Source organism: Oryx dammah, unplaced genomic scaffold (assembly GCF_014754425.2).
Source record: "Oryx dammah isolate SB20612 unplaced genomic scaffold, SCBI_Odam_1.1 HiC_scaffold_18, whole genome shotgun sequence".
In the NCBI taxonomy this organism is placed as follows: Eukaryota; Metazoa; Chordata; class Mammalia; order Artiodactyla; family Bovidae; genus Oryx; species Oryx dammah.
The window spans coordinates 82,054,540-82,068,804 of NW_024070202.1; the positions used below are offsets into that span (position 1 = coordinate 82,054,540).

The 14,265-nt window shown below is 39.9% G+C and overlaps 1 protein-coding gene across 1 annotated transcript in view; it reads right to left on the reverse strand.

Moving 5' to 3' along the window:
• The window catches only part of POU6F2 (POU class 6 homeobox 2), a 498,528-nt gene that overhangs the window by 392,579 nt on the left and 91,684 nt on the right, over positions 1 to 14,265 (reverse strand). Inside the window, exon 2 of the mRNA XM_040259501.1 lies at positions 1,152 to 1,323. Coding sequence (XP_040115435.1) covers positions 1,152 to 1,323 — 172 coding nt within the window. The remainder of the gene's footprint in view (positions 1 to 1,151; positions 1,324 to 14,265) is intronic.

The following is a 14,265-nucleotide window of genomic DNA, read 5'->3' on the forward strand; positions in this document are numbered from 1 at the left end:
TTGCATTTTTCAGCTTATCTTTTTAATTGAATTAATAACTTTCTTAGAAAATCAGTCTATATTATGATGCTGTGTTTCTTTAAAATTCAGGCACTTGACTGTTTTTAACTTGTTCTCTTCCTGATAGGTTAGTATATATAGGTATGAACAGGTTAGTATGTGTTATATATGTGTATATATAATATATATTTAGTGTCATAAGTATATAAACACTTGGAAATAATTAAAAGCAAGTGCTTCAGGAACAACTGTTCTGAAAACCTAATGTCACTCTATCCCATAAAGTGCTTCTCCAGCAGAGACATCTATCACCATCCATCACTCAGTCACACGCCTCAACACAGCCTGGTCCCCTTTCTGATTAGAGATCAGAGTTGCTTGAGTTGGCTTACAGAGTGTCGTCTATTTGAATGACAGATGTCTTTGCTGGAGTGGCACTCTGCTTGTTCTTGTTTTGTTTACGAAACAAAGATTTCTAGAAAGGATCTGGGCTGCCTCCACATTTAGGATGAGGCTGTAAACATCTGTTAAAAGGGAATGGCTGAGGGGAGGGATGCCAAGCACCTATTTTCTTCCCTCATCAGGTTTGTAAAAGAAAAGACGTTCATTCTAATTGTGATTACAAAATGTTATGTCTTTGAGCCATACCAAGAGCCACCTTTGTTTACCTGCAGAGAATGAGCAGTATTGATATTTTTTCAGTTCCCCTCTTTGGTCTTTTGACTACAGATAATAACTCTTTACTCTTCTTCCCCTTAACAAAAGGCGGCGAAGCAACCCGAAACCGAGTCGATATTTATTCAATAAACATTAACCAATTCTCACAATGGAACTGATTTCCTGATGATGATTTTCATCTTCTTTCCCCCCCCCCCACAGTGATTTCTAGCCTGGGGACGCTAGCAATATCTGACCAGTCCAAAGGGGCAGGAGGAAGTTCCTGGTCGGAAAAAGTTTGGAGGACACCCTCCCAGCCAGCCTGGCATCAGCTGGGGTGGCTCAGCCCCCTCCAAGATGCCAAGATCCTCTTTGGTACTTAGAAGAAAATTGAATGAACAACATGGGGGGGGAAAAAAGAGGAGGGGTGGGGGTGTGGATGGCTCTTCCGGACACCATGGTAGGAGTGAAATGAAATACCTAGACAGACTTACCGAAGAGCTTGCTGGGAGTGTCCTCGCTGTCATTTGATTCCACGGGCGCAAGCAGGGGCTCATTCAGCTCGCTGTCTGAAGTAGCAGCCTTGTCCTCACCTCTCAACTCCGCATTCATTTCACTCCGCACTGACAGCAAGGGCTTACTGACTTGTCCAGCTATCATTGGATCCTAGGATGGGGGAAAAGAGTGAAGGGGAGGAAAAAAAGTGGCCGCTTGAGTGTGTGCGTGTCCTTGTCTCCCTCTCCTCTTCTCTCTCTCTTCCACACACACACACTCCCTCTCTCTCTTATCTCTGACTGCTCCCGCTGTTATTGCTGGCTGCAGTCAAGTGAAGAGCTATTACAGATCCGAGTTCTCCATTCCTCCCCACCCTATTAAAGCTCAACTAGCATGAGAGAGATGCAGGAGGCTTCCGAGAGGGGGAAAAAAAAAAAGGAAAGAAAAAACTTCTTTGAAAGCAACCTAACCAACACAGCTTTAATTGTGGGATGTGCTTTTGTGCGAATGTTTTTACACCTTGTGCTGTCTTGAATGCAGGAAAGGGGCGGGAGGGGGGGGGCGGAAAGTGCGGGGTTTGTACTTAGGCAACAGACTCAAAGGAAGGAGCACCCTAGGGAGGACCCATGGGCTATTTTAGGAAGCCCTCTCCCTGGGGGAGAAGCAATTAAACCCTATCCTGAGAGCAGAGAAAAAAAAGAGACAGGGAGAAAAGAGTCCTCCAAAGGCTTTCAATGAAATGAAAGAGATTTCTTATGTAAATTCTAGCAGTATCTTTAGAAGTTGACTTTGCTGGTCCCAGATTTGGGACTGCAGCTGACTCCAAATCAAATGAACATTTGAAAGCAAACAACAAAAGAGATGAAAATTGGTTTACAGTTTTTGAAAGGAATTGGAAAAAAAAAATACAAACTCTGTTCAACAATTCGGATACCTAGAGCACCCGACTCCCAGAGCATTAAAGAGAAAGAAAACAAAGATCACCTCCGAAAAGGCAAACTTTACCCCCCAGTATTTTAAATCTGCTTTCTCTTCAGCTCATTAGGAGGGCATTTTAGGTTCAGCAATATTTTCCAAGGGAAGCCTTTTATTCCACTTGCTAACTAAGGCGCATGATACTGTGGTGGCACCGATATCGGAGGCAGAAAAGCCAAAAGCGCCCCTTTTGCGTTATCTGGGAGCTATTTATTGCCAAGTTAATGCCTAAATGGTTCCTGAGCAGGAAACAGGTGACCAGTGCCAGAGCAGGTGGGGCCACACGCTCCCTGTCCCATCATTACATTGGTTGCGGTTTGCCTGTGGTTATTTTTTTTTAATGTATTCATGCCTGAAAAGTGAATTTGATATGACACATGATAATCTATGAAAATGTTAATCAATACAAATAGTTTAAGCTGTCATCAAATGCACTTCTTTAGTCAATACTCATACCACAGAAAACAATGTCACTGTCACCAGGGCTTAATTTGCACAGCACTTAAATATTGGACTCTGTGCATCAATGCACTTCTTCTTCAAATACTGTAGGTAAACACATTTTCTCCCTATTTAAGGCTGAAGCACTCAGCACGCATTTAGCTGAGCTGAATCCTCCCTTTTGAATACCTTGATAGGTCCACTGGAGGGCAAAATTAATACTTAATTGAATCTCACAGTCATCAAAATAATCAATACTTTTTTATTATTTATTCTTTACAGTCTGTTGACTGTTTCAAACCTCTGAGGGAATGGTGGAAAGGATTCATGGCTTTGAAACACTGTCATTTAACAAGGTAATTTTCAGTGGGGCATTAGGGGTTGTGAAACATATAATAAAACAAAAATGGTGGCTTATAATAGGAAGAAAGAAAAGAATTATATTTCTGCCATCTAACAAAACAGGATAAATAAAAAAGCAAGTGCAGAGAGAGGGAGAAAGGAGGGGGACAAGGGAAGCGAGAAAGACTGGCTTTTGAAGGGTTTTATCATATCAAGAGCAGAGCCGAGCTTTCATAATGCTGACATTTCTCATCCTGACAATCCTAAACAAGTGGAAAGGATGAGATCGCAGATATCATCTTTCATCACATTCCCCAGCTTAAGAACCAACATGACAGCTTCTCTCCCCTTTACACTGTTAATTACTAAATAAAATACTACTCTCTGTCAGCATCAGATTATTGCAGATAGCAACCACAAACATTCCTCCATTGTCTTCCCCCTCGAAAACGGTGAGACCTACCTTGAACTCTTTAGAGAATAAATTAGGCTTGTCTCACTGTATTGTAAATATTTGAAATGTAATCAATGTCATCAATGCAGTCGATGCACAGTATTGTCAGCCTAAATTTGCTGGTGATAGATTAGCATTTCATTTACTGTGTTTGGAGGCAGAGGTTTGGAGCACTTGAAAACTGGCGGTGGTGGGGGGGTGGGGGTGGGGGTGGGGAGGGTGAAGGGGAGGTTAGGGATGGGACAGGCAGAGGGGAAACGAGACACAATTGTTTGGATTCTTCTGATTTGGCCAGTAGGGAAGGGTAAGGCAGGAAAGGGAATATTACCTTACCTCGTAGCTCCACATGAAGGAGAGTGCCCAGGTTTAAATTCTAGGACATTCATTTTACTTTATGGAACACTGAATCCTCAGTCTCTCTGATCCAAAGAAGTGGGTGTGACTCATTTGAGACATTCAGTCTCTGTGGCCACACTGCTCATTTGAGCATTTTTGAAGATGGTGTTAAAAGAAAACTTGTGTTGAGAATGACATTCACTACCCTCGTGATAAGCCAAACATGGTTATTTACGTATCTGGGCAGACTTCAGAATCTGGGCAGACTTCAGAAAAGAATATTCCATTCCTGCTTTATTTGTGAATGGTCAAACTGAATCCTGAATGCCACAGAGGAGCTGAAATGCAGCTGCTAAGTTCAAGTGCACTTAAATCTTTAAGATGTTTCAGTCTAGCTGATGTGTGCAAAACATGTACTGGCAGATGGTGTATATTCCTGACCATTAGCTCTTCTTCTTTAAATTACTTTTATGTACCTCATCCATGGCTAGGTTTCCAACTAGTGTCTCAGTGACTTGAGCTTCGAAAATTCACGAGTTTGTCATTCATACACTCATTTGATTTTTCATGTTACAAAATCCTTTACCTTTTCCATGATGCAGCTGTAGCCCACATATATATGTGCTTGACATGGTTAAACAGCAAACCCCCAGCGAGGTAGAGAGCAGACAGCTTTTAATCACAGCTGCAGCCACTGGGGGGTCCATTTGAAAATGTGTCATAAGCAGTAACCACAGAGTATAGTCTTATAACGGATGGGCGGGGAAGGGGGGCAGTGGTGTGTGGTTACCTTTTTCAAGTAGCACTTGACTTGGAAGTTGTTTTTTCCCTGCCCAAAGAGATGGCAATGTGTAAAATACTTTCTGCCAAAGTAAGGAAAGGATTTCCAACATGCACTGACCTGGGTTCATGTACAACTTCCACATGTACAAGGATCTCTGAAGCAGCAGATAGGAAGAGAAAGAACTACTGCAAGCCAAAAATACAGTGAGTGAAAACTTCTTACTTGAAAATTTGAAACTGTCACAGCTAGCGTTGTAGAAGTTGGGATTTCTCTGCAGTTCATTCATCGGCCCCAATTAAAGAAAGGGACTTGTCCAAGATGGATCTCATACTTTTCAAGTATGAGCAAGAACAGGACATGCATGTGCCAATATAGGGCACTCACAAGGGTCATAAGAGATCCAAGAGCCAGACAGTAAAAAAAAGATGAAATGAGAGATTCAGTTTCCATTAACAAAATGTCAACAAAAATTTTCATATCCTACAATGAAGGGCCTGCAGTCAACAACAGAACCACAAATAGTTATTTAAATCTCCTTTGGGTATTGTTAAAGAAATAAAAATAGATCACATATATTGACTGCCTTTACCAAACAGGCAACTCAGCTATATTTAATGTCACTCAAAGTATGCAAGATATTTACCTCATTTCAGGGATGAAGGACTGAGACGCAAAGTTAGGTGACTTATCCCAAAACCACACAGCTAGTAAGGCAAACCTGTATTTTGAACCCTAGGAAATTCATTTCCAAAAATCAGCATTTTTTTTATACAGCACCCTCTACTGGGTGAAAAAAAAAACCGACGATCATGGATTAGGTAATCCACAGTGTTTCCCAGAACATCAATTATGGACCAGGAAAGGCTTTAAATCCTGGAAAACTGATTCCCACAGCATGCTGTGTATACTGTCTTATTTGCTTCAGTCTCTAGAAACAAAACACCTCTCTGTCTGATGCTGCCTGAGTACAATCCGTGGGGTGACAGGGTGTGGTATGTGGGACGTCAGACAGTGTCACACCCAACATAAACTCAGCAATCACTTAACTACTTCACCCTCGGGTTTCTCATCTGGAAAATGAAGGTGTTGAAATAAAACAGTATTTTCCAAAGTGTATTCCACAGAACACTTGTCCTAAAAAAGACTCTACAATAAAGGAGTTTTGCAATCATACACACGTAGAAAATACACCAGAAAAGTCTACCGGGAAAGAAACCAATTCAACTCTGACTAAGCTAGCATTTCCCCAAATTATCTGACTATGGAAGACCTTTTCCTTATAATCTGCATTATATTATCTAATGGACCCAGTGCTTCTTGAAACATTTTAGAATGTGCCTGCTTAGATTACAGCTAATGTAAATTATAGTTCTAATTTTTAACCATCCTATAATAACAAGCTAGAAGGCTTCAGCAAGTATATAATTGTTCCAGTGCTTCTCATACTCTTTTACCCAATTAATATTCCTTACAGTTGATTCACATACAATTATACACAGCTTAGTATATACTAACTGTAAATACTCTTTTCAAATGCTAAGTTCTGATTCCCTTCAATTTTTAAGTAAGGATGTCCCCATGTATTTTTGTCATAAAACCTTTATGTGAAGAGCAGATATAGGGCACTGTGAGAAGGGAAGATTCAACTTGGACTTTCACCAGGCTGTTAAAAACAATACCAAATAGACAAAGATATAATTCAGCTAAGGCTTCAATAACTTAACCAACAGAGTTTTTGTAAGCATAATCATTCTCATTTTATAGTCAGAGAAAACTAAAGATAGCGAGATTATTAACTCAGCAAAGCATCCGTGGCCGGTGGCAGCCACGCGTTGGAAATACCCTCACCCCTCTAAACTGAGCTTGAACTCAGTCCAGCATATTTTTATGTACACACAAACCAACTCTGAAGCAGGCAATCAGAACAGCTTTGAGGAAAATGTAAATTAGATAGACAGGCAGGCTTTAAAAATCCAAGGAAACAATTCATTTGGTCACAAAGTGCCAGAGTAGGGCAAAGTTATACTCAACAGAGCTATTTCTAGAACTCAATAGAAAAATTACATCCATTATAAAGAAACAGAACTATATTGGATTTCTCTTCCCCCACCCCTTAAAATGCCATGTTTCAATTTAGGAAACAGTAGAAACAAATTACCTACAGCCAATTTAAGATGCAAAGACAGCGTCATATTTTGTATTTAATTTCCCCTACTGTGAAGAAGTAAAAATCAAAATCACAAATGCATGAAGAGGAAGAAAGCAGACCATAGTGGGTTTGGGGAGAAGGAAACTTCAAGTGTGGATTTTGTTACCTTAGTCATGAAAAGAATTTTGTTTTTCTCTTTCTTTAACCAATTACCAAGTATTAATAAGGTTAATGAAGTTAGTTCTCAATATAAAATTTAATGTACTAAAGAATGTTTTCCCCCCAAATTCACAGAGTTTCTAATTTAATATTTTACCATTCAATACTTCTCCCTTCTGGCAATACATTTTAAGAAGACATTCTATTTGACTTTTGAATATAAGACCATAGTTCATTTTTATGTTTTTCCTTTATATATGTATCTATATATCCATATTTATATACCTATATCTAACATACATACAGTTGAAAATTCTGAAAATTGATGAAGACCACAAGACAGTAAAAATACCATAAATTTACCCACCACTGATTATTTTATTTTAAATATCACTTCCTTGACTGCAAACTAAAACTGTTTTTGAGAAAAGCAGGAAATTCTACATTTTTAGCAAATACTCAACAGACAAAATTTGCATTACAGTAAATTTGATTATAAAGCTCAAACATGTATACACCCTCAGTAAAATCACCCCACAGCAGATTTTCATAGCCACACATCAATCCCAACCCAGGTTGCCTTCTTCAACCTGATACTCCCAACTAGTATTTCTTTCCTGTCTCTCCACTTTTAGTTAATCCTATCCCATAATAAAGAAGATGCATGTTTTATGAAAATTAAGCGGGGCATTCAAAACAGAAAACGAACACTGGACTTTGGGAGTAAAGCACTCAGGAAACTTCAGGACACTTCATGGATGTCCCCTGATTTACCATCTGCATAACTGGCGTGAATCACTGTCTCTTCCATCTTGGATTCTGGGCCAACATGGCTTTATTTATTTCAAAGAAAAGATATGAGACCTGAGCAAGGTCCTCGATAGATAGTGGCATAGGAATACATTTTGAAAGGTAGAAAGTGTTACACAGAAAGACCTTTTGTCACCACACCTCTTCCCTTGTTAAAGTATCCAGTGAACTGTGGGTTACTTTTCTCTCCATACCTTCAATTGGATCAGGAAGGTAAGCTGTACTGGATGCTGTGATGTGCTACACAGATCCTTGATTCAGGACCAGCACACTCATTTCCCAGCTGCCAGAGATGATGGCCAAGGATGTCCTTCCCAGGAGCCACCTTGCCTAAATGGAGCTTCTTCCAAGGTCATGTCCCTTCTTTCAGGGCAGCCTAGATTCTGCCTTATGGCCTTCAAAGGCCAGACTTATTCTCTGCCCCTGTAACAGAAAAGGTTCTCAGACCCCTGAGGTCAACTCTGAGTTTGGTCAGTTGCCTTAATCGATATTCATGATCCAAAGCTGGTATTTAATCAGAAAGTCCCCACTCCAGGCATGGCCACCACAATCCCACAGCTATATCAATTCTCTGTCGACCACTCTCTCAACCTACCTTTTGCTAATTAGTAAAGCTAGTGGAGGTGATGGAATTCCAGCTGAGCCATTTCAAATCCTAAATGACGATACTGTTAAAGTGCTGTACTCAATATGCCAGCAAATTTGGAATACTCAGCAGTGGCCACAGGACTGGAAAAAGTCAGTTTTCATTCCAATCCCAAAGAAAGGCAATGCCAAAGAATGTTCAAACTACCACACAATTGCACTCTTCTCACACACTAGCAAAATAATGCTCAAAATTCTCCAAGCTAGACTTCAACAGTACGTGAACTGAGAACTTCCAGATGTTCAAGGTGGACTCATAAAGGGCAGAGGAACCAGAAATCAAATTGCCAACATTGATTGGATCACAGAAAAAGCGAAAGAACTCCAGAAAAATATCTACTTCTGCTTCAATGATTACACTAAAGTCTTTGACTGTGTGGATCACAACAAACTGTGGAAAATTCTTCAAGAGATGAGAATACCAAACTACCTTACCTGCCTCCTGAGAAATCTGTATGCAGGTCAAGAAGCAACAGTTAGAACCGGACATGGAACAGTGGACTGGTTTCAAATTGGGAAAGGAATACATCAAGGCTGTATACTGTCACCCTGCTTATTCAACTTCTATGCAGAGTACATCATGAGAAACGGGCTGGAAGAAGCACAATCTGGAATCAAGATTGCTGGGAAAAATATCAGTAACCTCAGATATGCAGATGACACCATACTTATAGCAGAAACCAAAGAGGAACTAAAGAGCCTCTTGATGAAGGTGAAAGAGGAGAGTCAAAAAGCTGGCTTAAAATTCAACATTCAAAAAACTAAGATCATCGCATCCGGTTCCATCACTTTATAGCAAATAGATGGGGAAACAATGGAAACAGAGACAGACTTTATTTTGGGAGGCTCCAAAATTACTGCAGATGGTGACTGCAGCCATGAAATTAAAAGATGCTTGCTCCTTGGAAGAAAAGCTATGACAAACTTAGACAGCATATCAAATAGCAGAGACATTACCAACAAATGTCTGTCTAGTCAAAGCTATGGTCTTTCCAGTAGTCATGTATGGATGTGAGAGTTGGACTATAAAGAAAGTTGGGCACCAAAGAATTGATGCTTTTGAACTGTGGTGTTGGAGAAGACTCTTGAGAGTCCATTGGACTGCAAGGAGATCCAACCAGTCTATCCTAAAGGAAATCAGTCCTGAATATTTATTGGAAGGACTGATGCTGAAGCTGAAGCTCCAATATTTTGGACACCTAATGCAAAGAGCTGACTCATTGGAAAAGACCCTGACGCTGGGAAAGATTGAAGGCAGGAGGAGAAGGGGATGACAGAGGATGAGATGGTTGGACGGCATCACCGACTCGATGAACATGAGTTTGAGTAGGCTCTGGGGAGTTGGTAATGGACAGGGAAGCCTGGCTTGCTGCAGTCCACGGGGTCTCAGAGAGTTGGACATGACTGAGCAACTAACTTAACTGATAGTAATTTTGAGTGAAATTGTTTATCAACATGAATGGAGGTTAGAATGGAGTTCTCATTTGGTTAAATTAGTCATATTCAAGATATATGTTTTGGCTAAAATATTTTGAAGATGTTTCCCATCCTTGCAGGGCACCAGAGAATATTAAAAAACCATCAAGTCCTGTCACTTATACTCTTGGGGCTAGTGGCCTAAGGTTTGATACTCAAACTGTCCCATATCCAGTCTTTGGGTCAGAGAGTTCTAGTCGCCTAATGTTGACCATGCGGGAAACTCATCCTGCTTCTAGAATCTTGCCATATCTGCTTTAATGACCTCTCCATACCAGGTGTACACTGTTTATCTAAAATGACAAAGAGCTATGAATTTATCAAGCTTACAGACAGGTTGAACAAACTATTGTGGGATGATTAATAATTTGGGGGCTAATAATAATATTGGGTGATATTTAATAAATATATTATGTATGGCAGCTTTGGACTCAGAACTTGTTTTCATTGTAATCAGGTAACAATGCTTTGGGGATGAATTAAGTTCTCTCCTATATCAAATCATTACAGACTGCAATCATCTACCAAATAGAGCCCGCTAATCATGCAAATAAAATCTGTCTTAGGCCATTGTAACATAACCCATTACATTGGGTGATGACCCACAGTGTCTTAGAGGGCAAATAAGGTTATTTACAGAGTGAAAACAGTCCAGAACTCCTTTTCAAAAAATGGCCCAGGAAACTTAAACTGTTTGTTGCCTCCACCAATCCCCAATATTTTATCTAGGGGATAGTTAGTTAGGAGGAATGCCCAGAATCTTTTGGAAGAATAAAATAAAATTGCAAAATATCTGATTTGCTGTGGTGTCAGAGGATGATATTTTATTTCATATATATAGGCAGAGTTTAAGAGTCTTGTCTTTTTGTTGAGGTTTGTGGAACTTCAACTAAGTGTTCAATCTCCTCCTTCCCTCTCACTTGCCATCAGAGTTTCTATCTTTCTCCATGTTCAACCATGAGTGCCACATCTTCTTAATTCTGCTAACTGTCTAGAGACAACTCCAGTTAAAAATCAGAGCATCAGACACAACTGTATTTAAACACAAACAAGCTAAACAGCCCATCAATGTAGGATGAAATAACATCATAATCAGTTGTCTGCTAGTTCTGGACTTCTGCAAAGCATCTAGTATGCAGATAGACGTAGCTCATCTAGCTCATCACCTTGAACCTCCATAGTTCCTTTGCTCCCAAGAGGTTAAAATGACTGTATGGGTGATGCTTCATGTATACTTATCTAGGAAGAAAGGGAGACACTGATATTGACAACCTAATAGCACCATCAATTCAATTTCCTGCTGCCTTTGTGAAAAAGCATCAATAAGTGTTCAATCCAGGCTCATCTCGATCTGGTCTTTTGGTAATGGGGTTATATAGCAGTATCGACATTGCATACACATACCCTATATTCATACATTCTTTATAATCTGATGGCTTCAACTAGGTATCAGAATTTAATCAGAAAACAACACAGATTAAAAAGGACTTGCATTTAGAGATTTGAATGTATAGGAGTTACGAAGAAAAAACATGTTATCTCTATGCCACAAAACTTACTTTCTAGCATCTTAAAAATTTTAAGAAGTACTTTATATATTTATAGCAACTTTTTGCAAATGTGGATGATATAGTTGATTCACAGAATGGAAAGACTTGGTTTCTAGTTTCAGAGTTCTCAAACTGACCATTGATCTCAGAAACCCTAAAGTTTTAGGGAGGTACCTCTAGGACCTCAAAGGAGGCAGGGGAGGACCAGAGTGACTGCTCCCAGTTTTTAACAACACCATTTTGGCTTCTCTCATCTATTCTGTATGGAGTCTTCAGTGTACTTGAAGAAAGGGTTTCACAAGTTTCCCCATGTTACATATTTGCAATGCATCACAGACGCAATAAAATCATGACAGTTTTTCGGTTGATTAATCACTTACTTTTCCTAAAGACTTAAGTGATAGACTCTACAGCTGAGATGTTTGAATCCTTTGCAGACAGATCTGTCTCAGAATCCCCAGTACCACGTCTAATGCAAAAAAAAGCCTCTCAAAAAATGTGTTGTGACTGATTGATTGATTGTGAGAATGAAGGAAGGAAAGAATGAAAGAAGGGAGGGAGGAAGGGAGGAAGGAAAGTTAAGAGTAAGAATTGTTCTGGGTTGATATTTTTAATATTTTAAACATATATTTAATCATGTCTGAAATTACACAATATGGAACTAAGGCCTCACTTTGCCAGCAAAGGTCCGTCTAGTCAAAGCTATGGTTTTTCCAGTAGTTTTTCATATATGGATATGAAATTTGGACCATAAAGAAGGGTGAGTGCTGAAGAATCGATGCTTTTGAACTGTGGTGTTGGAGAAGATTCTTGAGAGTCCCTTGTACTGCAAGGAGATCCAACCAGTCCATCCTAAAGGAAATCAATTCTGAATATCCATTAGAAGGACTGATGCTGAAGCTGAAGCTCCAATACTTTGGCCACCTGATGCAAAGAGCTGATTCATTAGAAAAGACCCTGATGCTGGAAAAGATTGAAGGCAGAAGGAGAAGGGGACAACAGAGGATGAGATGGTTGGATGGCATCACCAACTCAATGGACATGAGTTTGAGCAAGCTCCAGGAGATGGTAAAGGACAGGGAAGCCTGGTGTGCTGCAATCCATGGGTTCACAAAGAGTCAGACACGACTGAGTGACTGAACAATGACAAAGGTCTCACTCGACTATTTACTTGTCTCGCATTGAACGCATATACACACTGATCCATATTCTACCTCCAGAAATGTGAGTTTGGTTTTATGTGATTCTATTACTTTGTTTACCATAAGACAAGAATGGAGGAATTTAATAGTAATGCTTAAAGAAGAAAAGGAAAGTCCTGTTTTTCTCCTTAGGACTAAGGCTGACTAGAAGCAAAGCTACCTCTTGTCCAGGGGATAAGCTTGACCAAGCAACGCTGGACTCAGGTGGTCCCAGATGACGGCCTGGCTGGCCTACCATGGGCCCCAGCCTCATAGCTCTGTCCATGCCTCTCATTAAGCCTAGAAGATTCTCCCTCTGATGCTGCTCCTACACAATTCTCTCTCATTCCCAGTTACCCCATGGTCATTCAGGAGCAGTATTATCAAACATACAGCACATTAGAAATATTTTATTACAAATGTTCTAACTCTACCATTTTTATTAGAAGCAAATATTCCAAGAAATGAATGAAATGAATAATTCATTAAATATGTGGACACATCTAATTCTGTCCTTCCATTCTGAGTAGCCAAAGATGGACAGTGGAGGAGGAAAACTTTTTATTCAGAAAGTATCAAGTTACTTATAGTTTCAAATTTCCATAAATAAATAGAAAAATCCATTCTGCCCCCTGCTGTCAGACTAACATTCCTAAAAAACCAGTTTAAAACCTGAAGTTTTAGCAGTACCTTCTAAGTTGGGCCCAAATCTTACCTAACATGCCAGACCCTCCCTCTCCGACCAAGTCTCGCTTTTCTCTGGCTGAGTACAGCTAGGCAATGTATGGCCATAGAAAGTGCTGTTCACATTTTTGTAAAGATTTGTAAACATACTGAGATGATTTTCTGGCAGGTGTCAGTAAAGTGTCCAGGACTGTCTGGTCTAATTTTTTTTAAATATTTATCTATTTAATTATTTGTTTGGCTACACCAGGTCTTAGTTGTGGCATGTGGGATCTTTTGACCAGGGATGCATTCTGGGTCCCCTGGACTGGGAGCACATAGTCTTAGCCACTGGACCACCAGGGAAGTCTGGTCTAATTTGCACAGAGATGCCTTCCCTTTGGTCCACATAGGCCTCCTGTAGCCAGCCTCACCAGGATCTTGTACACCCCCATGCTCCAGTGCTAGGATGAGAACTTGGGCACTGGAGACAGAGAGCCCGTGCTAGAGCCGGGGGCAAGGACCTTTCTACCCTCTCTGAGCCTCAGTTTCCCTGAGAGGAAATGGGAGTAATAACAGTATATGCCTCAGGGGATAGCTTTGCAGGTTAAATAAATAATTCACAAAGAATGTTTACAATAGGTGAAGTGCATACTAATCATGAGAGAGATATATATATATATTGCTTGAGGTCTATGACTCTCCTAACAAAGTATGAATATGTGAGCATTTTATCTTGGAAAAGTTCCTTAACCTTCATCTCATTTTCAAAAGGATTCATGATCTACCTCCTCATCTCCTCTGCCCCTCCCCCTACCAAAAAAATCAGTAAGTAATCATTGCTGAGGGGTAAGGGCCTGTCATTGCATCTTCCTACTCCAAATGTTAGGATGGTGTCTGCCATTTCATAAGCCCTCACTAAAATATCCATTAATTTTATTTAAAAAACAAAACCAAGAATCAATATCTATAGATAACAAGAGAAAGACCACAAATTTGTTTGATTTTTAAAAACCAAATTACTTTGATGTCTTTTTGAGAAGGAATTTGTTTTATAAATCCTCAGATCTTATTATTTTAAGAATGGTCAGGGGGTTGTAAGTTCTGCAGAACTGTATCCCTGAATCGTAACAGTATCTGGTTTTTAA